At 44.3% G+C, this 18,114-nt stretch overlaps 2 protein-coding genes and 1 non-coding gene across 3 annotated transcripts; all 3 read right to left on the bottom strand.

The window, feature by feature from the left end:
• Window positions 1-1,141: 1,141 nt before the first annotated feature.
• On the bottom strand, window positions 1,142-1,221 carry TRNAL-UAG (transfer RNA leucine (anticodon UAG)). Its single transcript has one exon. It is a non-coding gene; the product is annotated as a tRNA-Leu (tRNA).
• A 1,683-nt stretch (window positions 1,222-2,904) lies between these two features.
• On the bottom strand, window positions 2,905-11,048 carry LOC136505417 (uncharacterized). The gene is made up of 16 exons (XM_066500602.1): window positions 10,554-11,048; window positions 10,230-10,449; window positions 9,151-9,452; window positions 8,484-8,660; window positions 7,623-8,369; window positions 7,441-7,535; window positions 7,293-7,355; window positions 7,120-7,208; window positions 6,935-7,033; window positions 6,177-6,821; window positions 5,501-5,575; window positions 4,648-4,718; window positions 4,502-4,559; window positions 3,983-4,187; window positions 3,788-3,838; window positions 2,905-3,690 (listed from the first exon to the last, which is right to left on the bottom strand). The coding sequence occupies exons 1-16, from the start codon at window positions 10,787-10,789 to the stop codon at window positions 3,185-3,187; spliced, it is 3,639 nt and encodes a 1,212-aa protein (XP_066356699.1). The 5' UTR covers window positions 10,790-11,048; the 3' UTR covers window positions 2,905-3,184.
• A 168-nt stretch (window positions 11,049-11,216) lies between these two features.
• On the bottom strand, window positions 11,217-12,081 carry LOC136455882 (uncharacterized). Its single transcript, XM_066455594.1, has 2 exons — window positions 11,364-12,081; window positions 11,217-11,245 (listed from the first exon to the last, which is right to left on the bottom strand). The coding sequence occupies exons 1-2, from the start codon at window positions 12,079-12,081 to the stop codon at window positions 11,217-11,219; spliced, it is 747 nt and encodes a 248-aa protein (XP_066311691.1).
• Between the last annotated feature and the right edge of the window lie 6,033 nt (window positions 12,082-18,114).

The raw sequence follows: 18,114 nt of genomic DNA, 5'->3' as shown, positions 1-18,114 counted from the left end.
GCAATGGACGGTGAAGGTTGTGGGGCACCAAAACCAAATGTGGGCTGCTATAGCTAGTATGGCATTAAGCGCACCTAATAAAGGCCCTGTTCGCTTCGCTGAAAAACAAGTCGAAATGTTGTTCCGACTGATTCGTTGTGAGAGAAAACACGGTTCCGGCTGAAAAAACAAGCTGAAAAGGATGGATTATAAGAGAAACGAACATGGCCAAAATGAGGCAACTGCAGAGAACCTTAATGCGAAGCCATCCTTTTTATTTGGGTCCTAAATTATTTCTCTTTTTCTGAACTGAAAACTTCATAGGATGACATAGAAGTAGCATTGAAAAGGGGGATGGAAATGTGCACCAAAAAAAAGAAGAAAAACTAATGATGATGACATAAAAGTAGCATTGAAAAGACGAATGGAAATGTGCAAGAAAAAAATGAAAAAATAAGGATGGAAATGTGCAAAAAAAATGGGGGATGGAAATGTGGACAAAAAAAGAATAAAAAAATAAGGATGATGACATAAAAGTAGCATTGAAATGGCGGATGAAAATGTGAAAAAGGGGGAAAATAAGGATGAAAACGTGCAAAAAACAGAAGAAAAAATAATAACAAATAAGGATGATGACATAAAAGTAGCATCGAAAAGGCGGATGGAAATGTGAAAAAAAAAACAAGGATAGGATGGAAATGTGCCAAAAAACGGGGGATGAAAATGTGAACAAAAAAGAATAAAAAAGTAAAGATGATGACATAAAAGTAGCATTGAAAAGGCGGATGAAATGTGAAGGGGGGGGGGGGAATAAGGATGAAAATGTGCAAAAAAAAAAGAAGAAAAAATAATAACAAATAAGGATGATGACATAAAAGTATCATTGAAAAGGCGGATGGAAATGTGAAAAAAACGGGGGATGGAAACGTGAACAAAAAAGAATAAAAAAATAAAGATGATGGTATAAAAGTAGCATTGAAAAGGCTGATGAAATGTGAAAAAGAGGGGGGGAATAAGGATGAAAATGTGCAAAAAAAACAGAAGAAAAAATAATAACAAATAAGGATGATGACATAAAAGTATCATCGAAAAGGCGGATGGAAATGTGAAAAAAAAAAGAGAAAAAAATAAGGATGGAAATGTGAAAAAAAAAAAAGAAGACTGACAGCTGTGGGATTTGAACCCACGCCCTTTCGGACCAGAGCCTAAATCTGGCGCCTTAGACCACTCGGCCAAACTGTCTTTGTTGATTTGGATTGTACGGAGGACTATATACCTGATGAAACTAAACTAACAAAAGATAGAGAGATATAACGAGAAAGAAAAGGTAACGCTTGGCTTTATACGATTTGTGAGTTCATTCCATGTTATAGACAGCAAAAACAGGTGGAAATAAATATGAGCGGCTTTATGTTCATTAGGGTTGAAACTTGGAATAAAAATGGTTGTTTCAACGGAGGTCTAACTAAAATAGACAATTTGAGCTTGCTTGGCTGACAGATGCACCGTGTGATTGCAGGTCCTCCCAGTCTCTTTTATCTACATGTGTACATTGTTCAAATCTAACTCATATCTATGAGTGCCCCTTAAGGAAAGCACTCTCCTCTTTGGACTTCTCCAACGCGCCACGTTGACGTACTGCCCTAACCTTTACCTCTGCATCAAGATTCCATCTCATAATGGACTGATGGTCTTGCATATAGTCCTAGTAGCTTAAAGGAGAACCATTGTCCTCAATTGACGCACAGGAGAAGATGTCGAAGAATGTGTTGTGACCTCCGCATGAGAGATGAGAGAGTAGAAAAGTGGCTACATGCATGTCCTTTTTGCTGTGCAGGAGGAAGACATGGAATCATGCATGTATGGATAGATGGTAGCCTTAATTTTTTACTTGCAAATGTGGAGTCTTTAACTTTAGGGCTCTTTGGAATACAGGAATTTCACAGAAATTATACAGGAATTTCATAGAAATCAGTTCATTTTAGAGAAAAAAACACAGGAAACAAAAAAATTCCCTCATTCTAACTGTTCGGCTAATGGTTTCTGCGGCTGATAAGCCGGTTGGTGTTGTTTTGTTGTGAGAGAAAAACATCGTACTATGGCTGATAAGCCAGGCTGATAAGTTGAAGCAAATATGTTGTGGGGCTAACATTGTATGCCTGTGTTGTACGTGCCCTTAAACTGAGTTTTCCAAACTCCTAACAGTACGTTGTACTTGAAATAAAATGGGTTTGCTGTCAAAAAGGAACTACAACGGACAGATACTAACAGTACGTTGTACTTGAAACAAAATGAGTTAGTTGTAAAAAAAAAAACTACAACAGACAAAATAAGTTTTGGTTAGCGCCATCTATATTTTTTTGAGAAGAAAATGCAAAATTAATGATAGAACTTTTCTTTTTTTCCATCCGGGTTCGAACCGTACGTTGTACTTGAAATAAAATAAGTTTGTTGTAAAAAAAAAGAACTAAATAGATACGGAGTAGATCCTAAGTTCCTAACAGTACGTTGTACTTGGAACAAAATGAGTTAGTTGTCCAAAAAAACTACAACAGACAAAATAAGTTTTGGTTAGCGCCATCTATATTTTTTATGAGAAAAAATACAAAATTAATTTAAAAAAACTCGAACCGGAGACCTATTGATCTGCAGTCAATTGCTGTACCACTGAGCTATGGACCCTTGTCGGTTCAATCTCGTCTGCACACATACTAATCAGATCCCATGATTCAACATGGCCAAAAAAACGCGCAAGAAAACATAGGATTCTACATGCCGGAAACGCAGAAAAAACATAATCCTCTATAGGAATAGTACATAGCTTTCACGTGGGCAACGAGATCCATCCCTTTTGGCAATGGCAACAAGGCTTGCAAAGGACGAGCTTTTCACAGACACGATTCCGACAAGATAATCCAGGAAGCAAAACCACAAACTACATGATACCATTAGCAAATCTCAACATGTTCTTGCTGCTAAAAGAATCGAGTACCTCATCTGCAACAGTGCAACCATCCACTCCATGCCAGCAGACTCCGGATATCGACACGAATCCACCAGCCTAATTACAGATTACAACCTCTGCCCTACCAGGTTGTGTCAGGGAGATTAAATCGATTAGCTCTACCATACATTAGGTAAAGAAAAACATGGCATCCACACTCGCAACATATGCACAGGACAAACAACAATTGCTTCCTTCTCCTTATATAAATCCCAGCTGGGTGAGGTCATCGTCTGGGATTTCCAGGGCGCCTGAAAGATCAATGTCTTGCAACGAGTCGTCAAGGCCATCCGTAAACCACGAGCTGATATCGTTGCCCTGCCCGTCAAGCCCTCCAGGGACGTCCAATATGTCATCTAATCCAGGCAACACTGGCAGTCCAGCATCCGCGGTAAGTCGCTGGTTGGCGTTGCTGGAAGTATTCCTAGTTGGATGCGAATTTGTTGGATGCTGGGTCTTTTTCTCGCTTGCAGGTTCAGGCGGCTCTTGCACTGTCGGAGATGAAAATGGCTCAACCACTCTACCCAGCACATTTCCAGAAGTTGATAGCTGCGCCAGCTTTTGCTTCGGCTTTGTCTTGTTTTTGCGCTCGCCGCTCCTCCCGCTGCCGCCTGATGAATGGCGCCCTGATTTCAATCCAGAGCCCTTTGCAGATGCATCCCTGTTGTGATCCCGTTCCCTGTCGCCCTTTTTCCATTTTGCGCCACCTGTGATAGGAAAAGCAGTAAGTTGATATACTTGGTCAAACAGGAGGTAGTTTTCTGACATCACCCAGCATAACCGTCATGAGAATTGCTAAGTTACCTTGATCGAATGGAGTTCTGTCAAGCTTTTGATGCTTCAGCCTCTCTACACCTGAAGCCCAAACAAAAGCAGGCAAGAAGTTATGATTTTGATAAAAGAATTAGTTTGACACAAAAATGTGCATGTTACAGTCCACTCTCAAGTACATAAACATAACAGTCATTTCTCTCTGAGCAACAGTAGCACATAAATTACCCTCTGTGGATTTTGCATCACTGCTTGGCAAGGGTACAGACAGCACACTCCAAAGAGAAGGCTCACTGAAGCAGCTTTTCCCTGTTTCATCAAATTTGTGGCATCGAACAAGAGTACGCTTGGCAAAAGCCAAAGCAAGCTGCTTTGCAGCTTTATTGGCAGATTTACTGACACCAGCCTTGTGACTAGAGCCAATCCGCCCACCCTACATATCATAAAGAAGAGATGCAAACAGGATCAATGTTAATGCAGCTAATACATATTACCCCTTTTTTCCAGGCGAAAATATATATTAAGCTTAAAGGGGCAAGGATCATCCAACATGGGGAGACCAAAATTTCATTCACCAACTTAAAGAAAAAACAAAAGAAAAGATAACGGTTTTTGTTAAAGCAATGAAGGATGGACATCTTATATCTCCCCAGACCACAACTAAAATAGCAGAGCCAGGACATTTTTAATCGCATGTGGCGCCAACATTGATGTAAGAACAATCATGTGAAGAGACATGTCAACTACCTTGAGTTTTCTGTATGCCCTTTCAACCAGTTTGTTCATAGCATGTTGCTCCAAGCTCCTGTCAGGTAGTCTTAAAGTTAGCCCTTAAAGTAACTTCATGCACTAGCATTTAACATATAATGTATATAAATATAATGCATCGCTACCTCTCCTCAATATTCTTTGTATCTTGAATTGATTTATCTAGCTTATGTAATCTGCATTTCTTTTGGTTCACCTGCAAAAACAAGAATGGTACCATTTTAATACACATTAGTGAAAATCTAGTGAGAAAAAAAAAGCAATTTATTTTTTCAGAATACATGCATGCAAAGTTATGAAAAAACATCACAGATGCATCAAGTGAGACAGTTTTAAATTAGTTCAATAAGAACCATTGGTCTTAGTCATTAGATTGAATGCAGATGGCCCAGATAAGCCACTTAAAACCATCGAAACTTTTCAAATGGCCTGTAACTATGCCACCTCGCCTTGGTACCATTCCACCTAGAGATATAGGTAACCATCTTGATCTATAGCATTCAAATCTGATAGAGAGGCTTTCCCTATATACAGACCCTAGCATAAAATAGAAATTAATCTCTGATTTCCATGATTTCAGACATGTATTCAAACCATTATGAAGAAGAGGTACCAAATGACAGTGTATGCTGGTCCTCACTTAGTCCTTATTTGCCAAGCTGCCACTTGAATATGTAGCTACTATGAAACTTAGTCTTTAAACAAATAGTGATGCCAGATGGTCAACGTCAACTTTATATATGTGCTTTATACATTATTAACATTTCAAAAATAATTATAACATTTGTAGAAAACGAAATCCTTACACAACCAAGGTTCCAAAACATGATATGATAGAGATTATGACAATTTACATTGATCTGGTGAAGTCACACACATTAACAGTTAACACACTGAAAACAGTGCACTGAACCCATCCAAGTTTAATCAAAACTAAAGACATGCTATTAGGAGGGGACGAGGGGTTGTTCACGTAACCTGATCATGCAGCCTTTTCCTCAACTCTGAAATCATTTTATTAATGTCCTCATCTTCTCCGTCATCTAGCTTCGGCTGAAAAGAGTAGTGTTGCAAAGATGAGGCAAGAATCAAAACCAGAATGTATGAGGGGGAGGGAAAAGCACAAATTCTGATTGTTACATACAGTTCGACTTTCTAGGGACTATATAGATTATAACACAGATAAAATAGCATCCAATATAAAAAAATAACAGCATATGTGCCCCTGGGATGACAGCTAGTATCTTAGCACATCAAATACTTCCTCACTTGTTCCTTCTTTTTATCTGATGTTTCAGGAGTGAGGATAACTCTTCAAGACACCAAGAACATAGATAACTAAATCTACCTATATTGCCTATATCTCATTCGGTGTGTGCTTTTTGATCTCTTTATTAACACATCACTCAGGTAAAGAGGGGTGCTTGTAAGAAAATAATGAGGTTGTGACTGGCAAGAGACACAAAGGGCAAAGTAATCAAAACCATATGAGCGCCCCCTCCCTCCCTCAAGGTACCACCTTAAGAAACATGTCAGGTTGCCCAAAATCATAGACTATGGTTTTCCAATTATTTGACATGTTTCCTGGTAGGCAATGCATATAGACTTCCATTAAAAAACTGTATAAAGAAACACCAGAGTTTAAGGGACATACCACTGTCTCTGGATAAATGCCAATACTTTGCAGCTCAATTAAAATCTTATCTTCCACAGACATCTGCCCATATTGATAGTCATACGGAGATAAAGGGAAATCTTTCCCTGGATTTTGACATTGCCGTGGAATCGGTGGTATCAAGTCATGTAAAGGGCCACTTTCTGGGTATACTGTAAAATTGAGTCCATCTGATAAATTCTCACTATGAACCGAATTTTCACTGTTTGAATTGATGAAATTGCTCGAAGCTGTAAAACCATTGCACATGCTCTGATGTACCACAGAAGTACTGTTTGAGTGCACAAAATCCACACTCAGCCCAAAATTAGATGTTATGGCACTAGCTTGAAGTTCATTTTCTAAGTATCTGTTGACAGTGTAAGGGTTGTGGCTATTTGGAAATTCAACAAGTATATCTCTTTGCACCCCATTGGAATCAGGTAAGTCATCTTCCATAATTAAAGCCGAAAGGAGTCTGTGTGCCATTGGAGCCATTTCATTAAACCATTTATCAGCTTCCAGCTTTTGTGGCCCATGAGAAAAACAGCCGATAGATCCTTTTGCTCCGACTCCATTAGTTTTACTTTGCTGGGATGAGGGAGAAAAATTAGATGGAGCCAATCCCTGAGATGAATGCTCCTCCTGCAGTTTTTTCAGACATATGACAAATGTCATATATAGGCAATAAATTTCCATGAAAGGGGAAACATTTTATTGGAATAATTTGGAATTATTGATGTCATGAAGTCACATACCATCTTTGACATTCTTTTGTGATCAACTGATGCTACAATATCATGTTCACTATCAGACATGCAGGACATGCTCATCTCAAGCTCTTCAACAAGGTTGATCTGACCACAAACTGACATCAGAATCCATCCCAGCAAACAATAAAAGTACATTCAATCATGATGTCTAAAGCAAAACTTGCACCAACCTGGTTTTTTAAGAAAGATAAATTTTCTGAGCTCATAAAAGTTAGCATGGGTTCCATTTTCTTCCAAAAAGGGCCAGAATAGGCACTAACTGCAGAAGGAAGTTATAAACCATCAACCCAAAGAGATGCCTGACAGAGATCGCCAGAAGAGGGGGATAAGACAGCATACGCACCAATAGCGCTGCGAGCAGCATTAACAGCAGCTAAAAGCTCCTCTTGGTCATCTTCTGGTTCACCTGCAGTGCACAATTATTAGTTATTATAAGAGAAAGGATAATGGCGAGAGACATGAGTAATAAAGGTAAAGCATCTTCCGAAAACCTGTTATGTCTGTAATATCACTATTTAGAGCCTGTGAATGCCAGGATGAAGCTTTGCGGTCAGAGCCTTTTTTCATTGGTGGCCGCCCCAACTTACTGCACAGATGATTAAAAGGTCAAATCGAGTTTCATATGCAAAGCTATGATCCCCAATGCCAGCAAAAGATGACGACAATTAAGTACCTCTCATTCTTTTCAGATCCAGGTCTTCCACCTTTTATTGGCTTTCTTGTTTCTGCAGTGTCCAGTTTTTCTTTTGGTATGGGAGAACACCCCTTGACATGCATAGCACCCCTTCCACTCCTCCCTTGACGACGAACACCACCATCTTCCAGCTCTTCTTTCAAAGGAATCCTATTTTTATTTGACGAAAATATCAATCCCATTGCATTATGGGCTGTATTTGCACCCTCGTTCCCCACTTCACCACTATGCATGGCTTTCTCCTTGGACTTGCTTTCAGTCACAGCCGATCCCTCACTTTCTGACAACCCAGCAGGAGATGAGATGCTATCCATTTTGCTTGTTGATGTGTTCTTTGTCAGCAAGACACTGCCAGACTCTATAGGTGCTGATCTAGTGGCAGTGTCAAGTGGTGATCCTTCAGATAACGCTTCATCAAAATTTGACACTGGAGAAACAACATTTGCTCTTCTTGTCCGTGACATCTTCTGTGGGCGTTGCCCAACCCAGGCAATAGGAGGTGAGGAAGCATTTGAATGTGTGGAACGTTTGCGATTTGTCATGCCTCCCAAAGGTGAGGCTTTATTTGGGTAAGGTGCTTCTTCCCATTCATCACTTCCTCCGGTTGAACGTTGGAAATTAGAAGACGAGTTCATAGCAAGTGAACTGGTTCTTGGTGCCCTGCAAGCTTTAGCCTTGGGCAGGGGGCTTAAGCTTCCGTTTTGCATATCATCAGAAGTATTTGCCCTAGTTAACAAATTGCATATCATCAAATAAATGGAAATTTTGCAATACTCTTTCACATATATGTAGCAAAGAAAAAACGTGAATTGTCAGGAAAACAGAAGTATCTTAGCTTACTTGTTTCCTTTTACTGTAGTCCTTTCTTTTTCAACTCCAGCATGACGTTCTCTTCTTTCATTTGGCTGAGACACATAGTCGACATCTGACTTGGACAGAATGCGGGATACAATGTTATTCTGCTGAGAAGTGCTATCCAACTTGTTACCTGCTAGTGCTCCAGCAGAAACTCCATGTCTGCAATGTGAGAATTAACATGAGCTCTAACAAGGATACACAGGCAAAGAAGGTTTTCACATATAGTGCTGGAAGAGAATTCAGGTGGAACTATAAATAGCAGACATCGATTGTGAATGACAAAAAAATGTGTTGATCAAAGAACACAGTTTAGCCCAAGCAAGAGCTAGAAACACAAGCTGCCAAAAACCACCTTTCTGATGATGCACGTACACAGCAATATCATTCTACTCGCTGATGTTGGACAGTTGGGCAAAAAAAAAAAAGACAAATTCATCTCAACCCTTACATCCCTATTTCAAGGTAGCAGATGATATCAATTTGTCAACATACCACATATATCTTCTCAATGTTTAAGTTTTCCCAAGATTACATGATTTAGCTCAGCATGATGATCAATCAGGCACAATCATTTCAGGGAGTCAACAACCAGAAACAAGCTAAGTTCTAACTCAAGGAACAAAAAATATGGCAAGCACAAGTTTTTTACCTATATCCAAGGCCATCACTAGATCGTGGGCGTACTTCGTTGGCTGGTCTATGCTGACCCACGGATTTGACATCTCGATCGGCATCACTGCCTCTGCTGAGCATTGTTCCAACAGAGCGCTTACGCTTCATCTTTTTTTCCCACCCTTCACTGCCAGTAGATAAACCCCGCAATTTGTCATCAGAAAGCCCAGAGACTGTAGCAGATATTCTTGTACTGCTCTTTTCCTTCTCCACGGGTGAATTTTTCTCATTACTAACCAAAGGGCCTTGCCTTGTAGGAACACTACCACGTCCTTCCACCTGAAACATGCAGAAACAACAGAACCAAGTTTTTTAAGTGAAGTTCAAAGAAAAGTTTTTTAAGTGAAGAAATGGTTTGTTGTTTTTTCATCCAAGGAAATTACTACGGTGAAGTTCAAAAAAAAGTTTTTTAAGTGAAGAAATGGTAACACAGGAAACTCATAAGGAATGTGAAAACATTATCATGGTAAAAATTGTGATTGAAATTCTGTTCAGAAGAACGCGTCATACAAGAAGCGCATTAATTAAAAGGTCATACTTTGAAGGTGAAGCATTTAAACTAGGTCAACCAGAGTTGTAGTAGTTTCAAAACCCAAGAACAATAAGTCTAGGTACAGAGGACTATGAGTGACATGAGTGTGAGAATAAAAAGGCTATATCAGTTGACTGCGGAATTCAACCAAGATCATCATTTTCCCACACTTGTCCTGCATGCTCTTAATAAGTGAAAAATGAGGTGACAACAGGGTGGTAACCAGGTCTCCATGCAACTGAGCTTACAAGAAGGGCAAGCTTTCTGGAATCACACCGGTTTCCACCGATACGCGACAAAAGAACATGAGTAGCTAGCTACACTTGCTTGAGTTTTAATTAGCTGCAAAGACTGAAAAGCTGAAAAGGTGCAGCCTTTTCAACGACCATGATCCAGATTCCAGAATCTGATGGAGACTATTAACGAAATCAGGAACATTTCGTTGCAGCCAAAACAAACTAAGGAAAGTAATAAGAAGTGCAAACGCTGTGAGCTGAGACGAAGAGTGGGTCGAGCACACGAACCCGGGCATCGGCAAGCGAGGAGCGCACGCGCTTGCTCAAGACAGAAGAGTTGTTCTGCGCGCCCATCCTGAGCGCGCCCGAGGACGAGGAGGAGGGGCCGGCGGGCCCGAGCTTGTCGGGCGCGGACGACGCGTCGGTGGAGCGCTGGCGCTTGCGGGTGACAATGTTCTTGTACTTGTCGAGCTTCTGGATGGCCTCGTGCAGCGACCTGGCCTTCTCCCTGCGGGGACCGGGAAGGGGAAGGGGAACACAGAATTGAGCAGCGGGCAGTCAGCGTCAGCAATGCGAGATTAGACAGAGGAAAGGGAAGGGAAGAGTACGCACTTGGCCTTGCCCGCGGAGTCCTGGACGCTGGCACGGATCCGCCTGAGCTCGTCGGCCTGGTCGTCGGAGGCGAGCGCGCGGCGGAGCTCGGGGTGGCGCCAGTGCGGCTGCTTGGGGTCGGAGCCCCAGGAGGGGAGCGCGTCGAGCGCGAGGAACTGCGAGAGGGGCGGGGTGGGCGGGGGCGGGGGCGCGTGGGCGTCCCCCGGCCCCGCGCCCTCGCGGAAGCTCCCCGCCATGTGGGGGACCGGATTGCTAGGGCTAGGGTCCCCCTCCTCCTCCTCGTCGCCGCCGGCTCGGCTCGGCTATCTGAGCGCGGCAGCGGCGACGCGCATCGGATGCCGCGGGAACGGGAAGGGAGAAGGGCTCCGGCGGCCGATTGGGGGCGGAATTGCTCCCTCGGCGAGGGGGGCGGAGAGGGGAGGGGGTAGTCGGCGGGGTTGCTGACGTCGTCGCAGGCTCGTGGGGAGGGGGGAAGAGGAGGGCGATTAGACGAGGAGACGGGAGAGGGGAGGGGGATTTGGAGACAACTTTTGCCGCCTGATTGGTCAACGCAGCCTGTGATTGGCCCAATTTGGTAATGATCCTAATGCCTCCCGTGTTCGTTTCCGAGCTCCTTAAGACTGTCTCTAACACACCTAAAATACGTTCCCAACAGTACTTTGCCTATCCAAAAACTGTCTCCAACGGCTGACCTAAACCAGTGACCCATTTTGCCTACCGAAGCATACGATACGCAAAAAAACATGTCCTCTCTCCTCGCTACGCAAATCGTCGGCGCTCGCTCGCGTCCGAGGTGGCCCGCTCCCGCACCGGGCGCGCCGCCGGCCCCGCTCCTCCGCGCTCGTCTGGCGTCCGTGCTTGCTCCCCCGCCGATGGACGCGAGCTCCGCCGGACGCGAGATCCGCCGGGGGCGCGGGATCCGCCGGGGACACGAGATCCGCCGGGGGCGCGAGATCCGCCGGGGGCGCGGGCGCGAGATCCGTAGGGGGCGCGGATCCGCCGGGGACACGAGCTCCGCCGGGGGCGTGGGCGCGGGATCCGCCGGGGACGCGAGCTCCGCCGGTGACGCGAGATCCGCCGGGGGCACGGGCGCGAGATCCGCCGGGGGCACGGATCCGCCGGGGACGCGAGCTCCGCCGGGGGCGCGGGCGCGGGATCCGCCGGGGACGCGAGATCTGCCGGGGGCGCGGGCGCGGAGCTCCGCCGGGGGCGTGGGCGCGGGATCCGCCGGGGACGCGAGATCCGCCGGGGACGCGAGCTCCGCCGGGGGCGCGGGCGTGGGCGCGGGATCCGTCGGGGACGCGAGCTCCGCCGGGGGCGTGGGCGCGGGATCCGCCGGGGACACGAGATCCGCCGGGGGCGCGAATCCGCCGGGGACGCGAGCTCCGCCGGGGGCGGGATCCGCCGGGGACTCGAGCTCCGCCGGGGGCGCGGGTCCAGGAGAGGGAGGGTCGGGGAAGAAGAAGGAGAGGGAGGGGGCGGATCCGGGCGCCGCGCCAGCGCCAGAGCGTGCCGTCGCCGTCGCCATGTCCTACACGGCCGCGTGGGAGAGAGAGGAGCGAAGATATTTTGAGTTCGCTATTGGAAACGGAAGAATCTGGGTAGCTCACTCATTTACTGTGCCGTGACCCAAACGGTGAACTTTGGGTCGTCTCTGTTGGAGACAGTCTTATGTACTAGTGTGTGCGTGCTACTGATGCAATGAAGTTATCACCGAGAGTTCAACACTGATCTTCCTAATACTAACGGACTCCACGAGGATTTTGGTAGCCTCCTATTTTTTTAACGAGCTAGCAGTTTCTATTTATATATAAGAAGAAAATATAAACAAATGAGCTAGGAAAAAAGGAAAACAAATAAAACAACAACTACTGCTACTAAAACTCCATGGCCAGTCAGCAACAACAACCACACATAACACCGTCACCGCAAACTCAACAAACCTCTATCAACAGCGCTCGCCACCACAACCGATTCCCCAGTGCAACCATAGGCCACTCAACCGTAATCCTCGCTCGCACTCAAGTCTTTTATATCGTGGGCATCCAATAACCATAGCTTGTGCCATCAAAGAACGGTGGTTTGCCCCCCACATGGTTGAACACAACTTGATCCATAATTTGACACCGAGGTTGTTAAGCCTTTAATCAAACGGTGACCACGGCTCTGATACCACTTGAAAGGTCCTAATATGGCTAGAAGGGGGGTAAATAGCCTATTAAAAATCTACAAATCAACTAGAGCAATTTGATTAGTATAACAAATAGCGTAATGCAAACTTGCTCTAGCTCTACAAAGGTTACAAGCCACCTATCAACAATTCTAGTTGCAAAGATTACTTAGGCACACAAACTTGCTATGTAACTACTCACTAAGAGCTCTCAAACTTGCTACTCTAAAGAGCTCAACTAGATGAAAGTAAACAATAAAGCAAGCTCTCAATTCTAATTACACTAAAGAGCTTGTATCAACTAGTTTGCAAGAATATAAATAAGTGAGTAGGGTGATTATACCGCCGTGTAGGGGATGAACCAATCACAAGATGAATATATAACCAATCACCGGGAGAATGCCAAAGACAAGAGACAATCGATTTTCTCCCGAGGTTCACGTGCTTGCCAACACGCTACGTTCCCGTTGTGTCGACCAACACTTGGTGGTTCGGTGGCTAAAAGGTGTTTCACAAACCTCGTCCACACGATTGGACACCGCAAGAACCTACCCACAAGTGAGGTAACCCAATGACACGAGCAATTTACTAGAGTTACCTTTCGGCACTCCGCCGGAGAAGGTACAACTCCCCTCACAATCACCGGAGACGGCCACGAACAATTACCAACTCGTGCCGATCCTCCACCGCTGCACCGAGCCGTCTAGGTGGTGGCAACCACTAAGAGTAACAAGCGGAATCCACAGCGCAACATGAATACCAAGTGCCTCTAGATTTAATCACTCAAGCAATGCACTTGGATTCTCTCCTAATCTTACAAAGATGATGGATCAATGATAGAGATGAGTGGGAGGGCTTTGGCTAAGCTCACAAGATTGCTATGTCAATAAAAATATGCAAGAGAATGAGCTTGAGCCAGCCATAGGGCTTTAAATAGAAGCCCCTATCAAATAGAGCTGTTATACCCCTTCATTGGGCATAACGCGGGTTGACCGGACGCTGCAGTCCAACTGACCGGACTCTGCACCGGATGCTCCGGTCGTGAATACCGGACGCGTCCGGTCGACATACCGGACATGTCCGGTAGCCCCCAGACTGCTACGTGTCCTGTTCAAACCATCATAGCTGTTGCTGCCCATTCGCCTATGACCGGACGCTCACACTAGACGCTAAATCACAGATGACCGGACGATGAGCCGCCGAGTCTGGTCGAGTCCAGTAAGCCGCCAGGGCCGACCGGACGCGTCTGATAGAAACTGACCGGACGCTGAGCCTCAGTGTTCGGTCGAGTCCAGTAAGCATCCACCGACGATCGGACGCTGCCAGCATCCGATCAATAGATATGCCGAATACTGCTTTTCTGATTCATACCGGACGTGTCCGGTGTGGCGATCGGACGTGTCCGGTCGCTGAGTTTGTCGCCGAATACCGGACGTGTCCAGTCACCATACCGGACGCGTCTAGTAGCTCTAAAACTAGCGCGACTAACTCCTTTTCAACTCTATCTTCTTCACCCTTGCTTAAATGTGCCAACCACCAAGTGTATCACCATGTGCACATGTGTTAGTATATTTTCACAAACATTTTCAAAGGTGTTAGCACTCCACTAGATCCTAAATGCATATGCAATGAATTAGAGCATCTAGTGGCACTTTGAAATCACATTTCAATACGAGTTTCACTCCTCTTAATAGTACGGCTATCTATCCTAAATGTGATCACACTCGCTAAGTATCTTGATCACCGAAACAAAAATGGCTCCTACAATTTTACCTTTGCCTTGAGCCTTTTGTTTTTCTCTTTCTTCTTTTCTAAGTTTAAGCATTTGACCATCATCATGCCATCACATTGTCATGATCTTCGGTATTGCTTCATCACTTGGAGTAGTGCTACCTATCTTATAATCACTTTGATAAACTAGGTTAGCACTTAGGGTTTTATCAATTAACCAAAACCAAACTAGAGCTTTCACAAGCCCGCCGAGTCGTACACTCCACCGCTCACCATCTAACTCTCTAAATGGAGTTTCTCTGTTCTTGCCTAGGAAGGCTGTGCTCTGCCGATCTCCCTCTTCGAGCTATAATCGACCAAGGTAGCTAACCTGCAAGGATTTCTTCATTCTTCTTCTCCATTATTTCTTGACTCACAGTCACGTGCTGGTCAACAAGTCCAATAGCATGATTAGCCTCCTCCAATAATATCATTTTCTTTATCTCTAGAGCTTATTTGAATTTATTTATTTATTGTGAAATAATTTTTGTTAGATTCTTAAATTCATGATCTATCTGTTAGTGTAATTAGTTTGTATGGTTATGCGATGTTTTAGGGTTACTTATTAATTTTAGGTTGCTTGTTATTATTACAGTTATTTAGAGAATGAATTTTTGTGATATATTGGTAAAAGTGCTAGCCCTAAAATTCTTTTACAGTAGGTTTATTGTATTATTATATACTTACTGTAATTTTTGTGGCCTTAGAATAGGTTGATAAATATGGTAGCTAGTGCACCTTGTTTTATCATATATATAGTAAATTGATATTAACAATAAGGATGCCTTTAGTTGCTAAGATAATACATGAAATATTTCAAACCTGTTTAGTGGGAATAATAGGTAACCTTGAGTATTAGTCATTAGAGTTAGCTTAGTAGCTTAGTAGATGTATTCTTATTTTAACAAGTTGTTGTTGCCGTATTACTAAGCGTTGCATCATCATTTCATGTATGTAGATAACGAGTTGGTAGAGTTCGTGACTGCGGGCGAGCAGGAGTATGACGAAGTTGTCGAAGAGTACGAGCAGGAGATCCTCGTGCAGGAGGATGTCCCGGAGCCATCAGTTGGTGACTTTGCTGACACCGCGTCTGCCTAAGGCAAGCCCCGGTGCATGACCCCTATTTTTAGTGGTCACTGAATATATATATAATGTGCATTTATGTTACATGTACTTTATAGAAACTACATGCATAAATATATCTACCTATGAGTCCTACTAGTACAGGTTGAGTAGCTGCTATGCTTAGGATATCGGTAGCGTGAGTAACCTGCCGTTACTCATAAATAGGTGATAAATATGACCACTCATGATAAAATGGTGGAAAGAAAAAATAGTGACCGGGCAGGGATATGGTTGGGTTTTGGTGGGTGTAAAGGGTTGTGTCTTGTGGCCAACAGGGCATAGCTCGGTTACACTTTTTCCCTGTCTATGTCAATTAAGGACCGGTCGTTGCATATGGCTCTAGGTAAGTCATAGATCTATTGTCCTAAGCACATACTTAGGTATGGGCACAGGGAAGGCTTATTGCTCTCTTGTCGTGGATCCGCCTCTTTCCGGACTGACTGATTGGAGGCAGAGATGGTGGAGGTCCTTGCACCACACTGAGTCTAGGACTCAGGAGTGGGGGCTTAGAGTCCAAGTTTGAATGGGGACCTAGACACCTAGGATAGGAGAGTGATGGGTTGGTCCTACTTGTGCCTAGGGTACAAGCGGTGCGTGTGTCTTCGAGGCACCTAGCTGAGCACATTGATTCGCGAATCGCCGGAAAATCTAGTATGGCTTGTCTGCGATTTAGCACCATAGTAAGAACTAAAAGTTAAAAGGAGAAGAAATGGAACTGATTGCTCAACTCTTGCTTGAAAGTAGAACATATGCTTATATAGACTGGCTAGATGATAACTTAATACAACTGATAATAATACATAAATGAGGACTCACTATTAGTATTGCTTTCTGCTAAAAGAAACCAGTAAACCATAAAGCTTATCATATTCCTTGGAGTCGGAAAATTATTTCCACTAGTCGGATAAGTCTTGCGAGTACATTGTATACTCAGGGTTTATTTACCTCTGTTGCAGGTGATGCATGAGAAGTACCTTTGTGTGGAGGATTCTTCTGGTAGGCTCAAATGGATCCTCGTTCTTATCGCTAGATGTTTATTTTAAATTCTGCTGTTTATCATTTCGCACTCTGATATTTGGTATTGTAATAATGTACTTTTAAGAAACTCTGATGTATGAAATGGACAAGTATTATAACTCGTTCTCATTATTGGATCCTTGGAAAAAATGTGGATCTTTCGGGTTCTCCCTTGGGGTGTGCCCGATGGATACCGCCCGTTGTAGCTTGCTTTCGGGGTGCTTAGTGTCTGGTGAAAGATGAGCACCTCCATAAGTGTGTTATTTCAGGCGGTTCTACCACAGTTGGTACCATAGTCAATAATGGTCACGAGTTTCATCATTTTTTTCAAAACTAAAAATTTGACCAACAAAAGCTTTATGAAAAGAAGGATGTGATTTAGTTATGTAAATAAGTATCAGCCCTAGCAATATGGTCTATCTAAGATAGCGGCACTGGTTTTATCTAATCAATTTCTGCAGGTATACTGACTTATGTTGCGTAAAAAATCGCTTAGTATACGAAAAGTGAGTGTGCGATGTGCCAAAAATTTTACGAATGCCGCTATATTCTGGCTTGAGTGAACGTATAGGCCGAAGCATACATCATGATATTAGCATTTTGCTTAAACTAAAAATTCCCCCTACATGTATAATTGGATTAGTAAAGTGATAGGATTAATTAAAAGAATGCTTTAATTAAATGTGTTGTCATTTCTCTATCCCCTGCTTTTGATCGGGAAGGTTATTCTAAACGGATGGTTCCTACCTCTTACAGATGAATCTAAGGTCCAAACATGGGAGCACTAGCGCTGGGGCGGCTCACGGTCTTGGCGAGGGCCAAGGCGAGAGTGGCCGGGCCCATGAGCCCAACGGGGAGAGCCATGGGGCTCCACTTCTGACTCCTCCTCCGCCACCGCTGTCTCTGATGACCCACGCTGAGATGATGGTGGAGCTTTTGGCTGCTCGTCGAGAGTCAACTCGTGCCATGGACATAATGGCACAAGTTGTCGCGGGTCTCGCCCGTAGAGGCCACGGTGGGAACAGGGGTTGTGCCCGCCGTCCTAAGGGACCATCCTCTTACTAGGACTTCCTCAAGACTCACCCACCCACTTTCACCCCATCTGATGAGCCCCTGGATGTGGAGCACTGGCTTCACATTCTAGAGCAGAAGTTTCTACTGCTCGACGTGGCCGACGAGCAGAAGGTGCGCTTTGCAGCGCAACAGCTTTTGGGGTCTGCAAGCACATGGTGGGACACCTTCCATGCCATGGAGTAGCCTGATCATCCGGCAACCTAGCAGGATTCACCACTGCATTCCAAGAGTTCTTTATCCCTGCTGGTGTCATCAACCAGAAGGTGACTGAGTTCCTAGAGCTAAGCCAGTGGAATATGACAGTGATGGACTATGTGAATAAGTTCAATCATTTGGCTTAGTATGCTGGCATTCATGTGGACTCTGATGACAAGAAGAAGGACCGCTTCTTTCGTGGTCTCGCTC

The sequence above is a fragment of the Miscanthus floridulus genome, chromosome 1 (assembly GCF_019320115.1).
Source record: "Miscanthus floridulus cultivar M001 chromosome 1, ASM1932011v1, whole genome shotgun sequence".
NCBI classification, from domain to species: Eukaryota; Viridiplantae; Streptophyta; class Magnoliopsida; order Poales; family Poaceae; genus Miscanthus; species Miscanthus floridulus.
The sequence above is the reverse complement of the archived record's forward strand: the minus strand, read 5'-3'. Positions and strand labels throughout refer to the sequence as shown.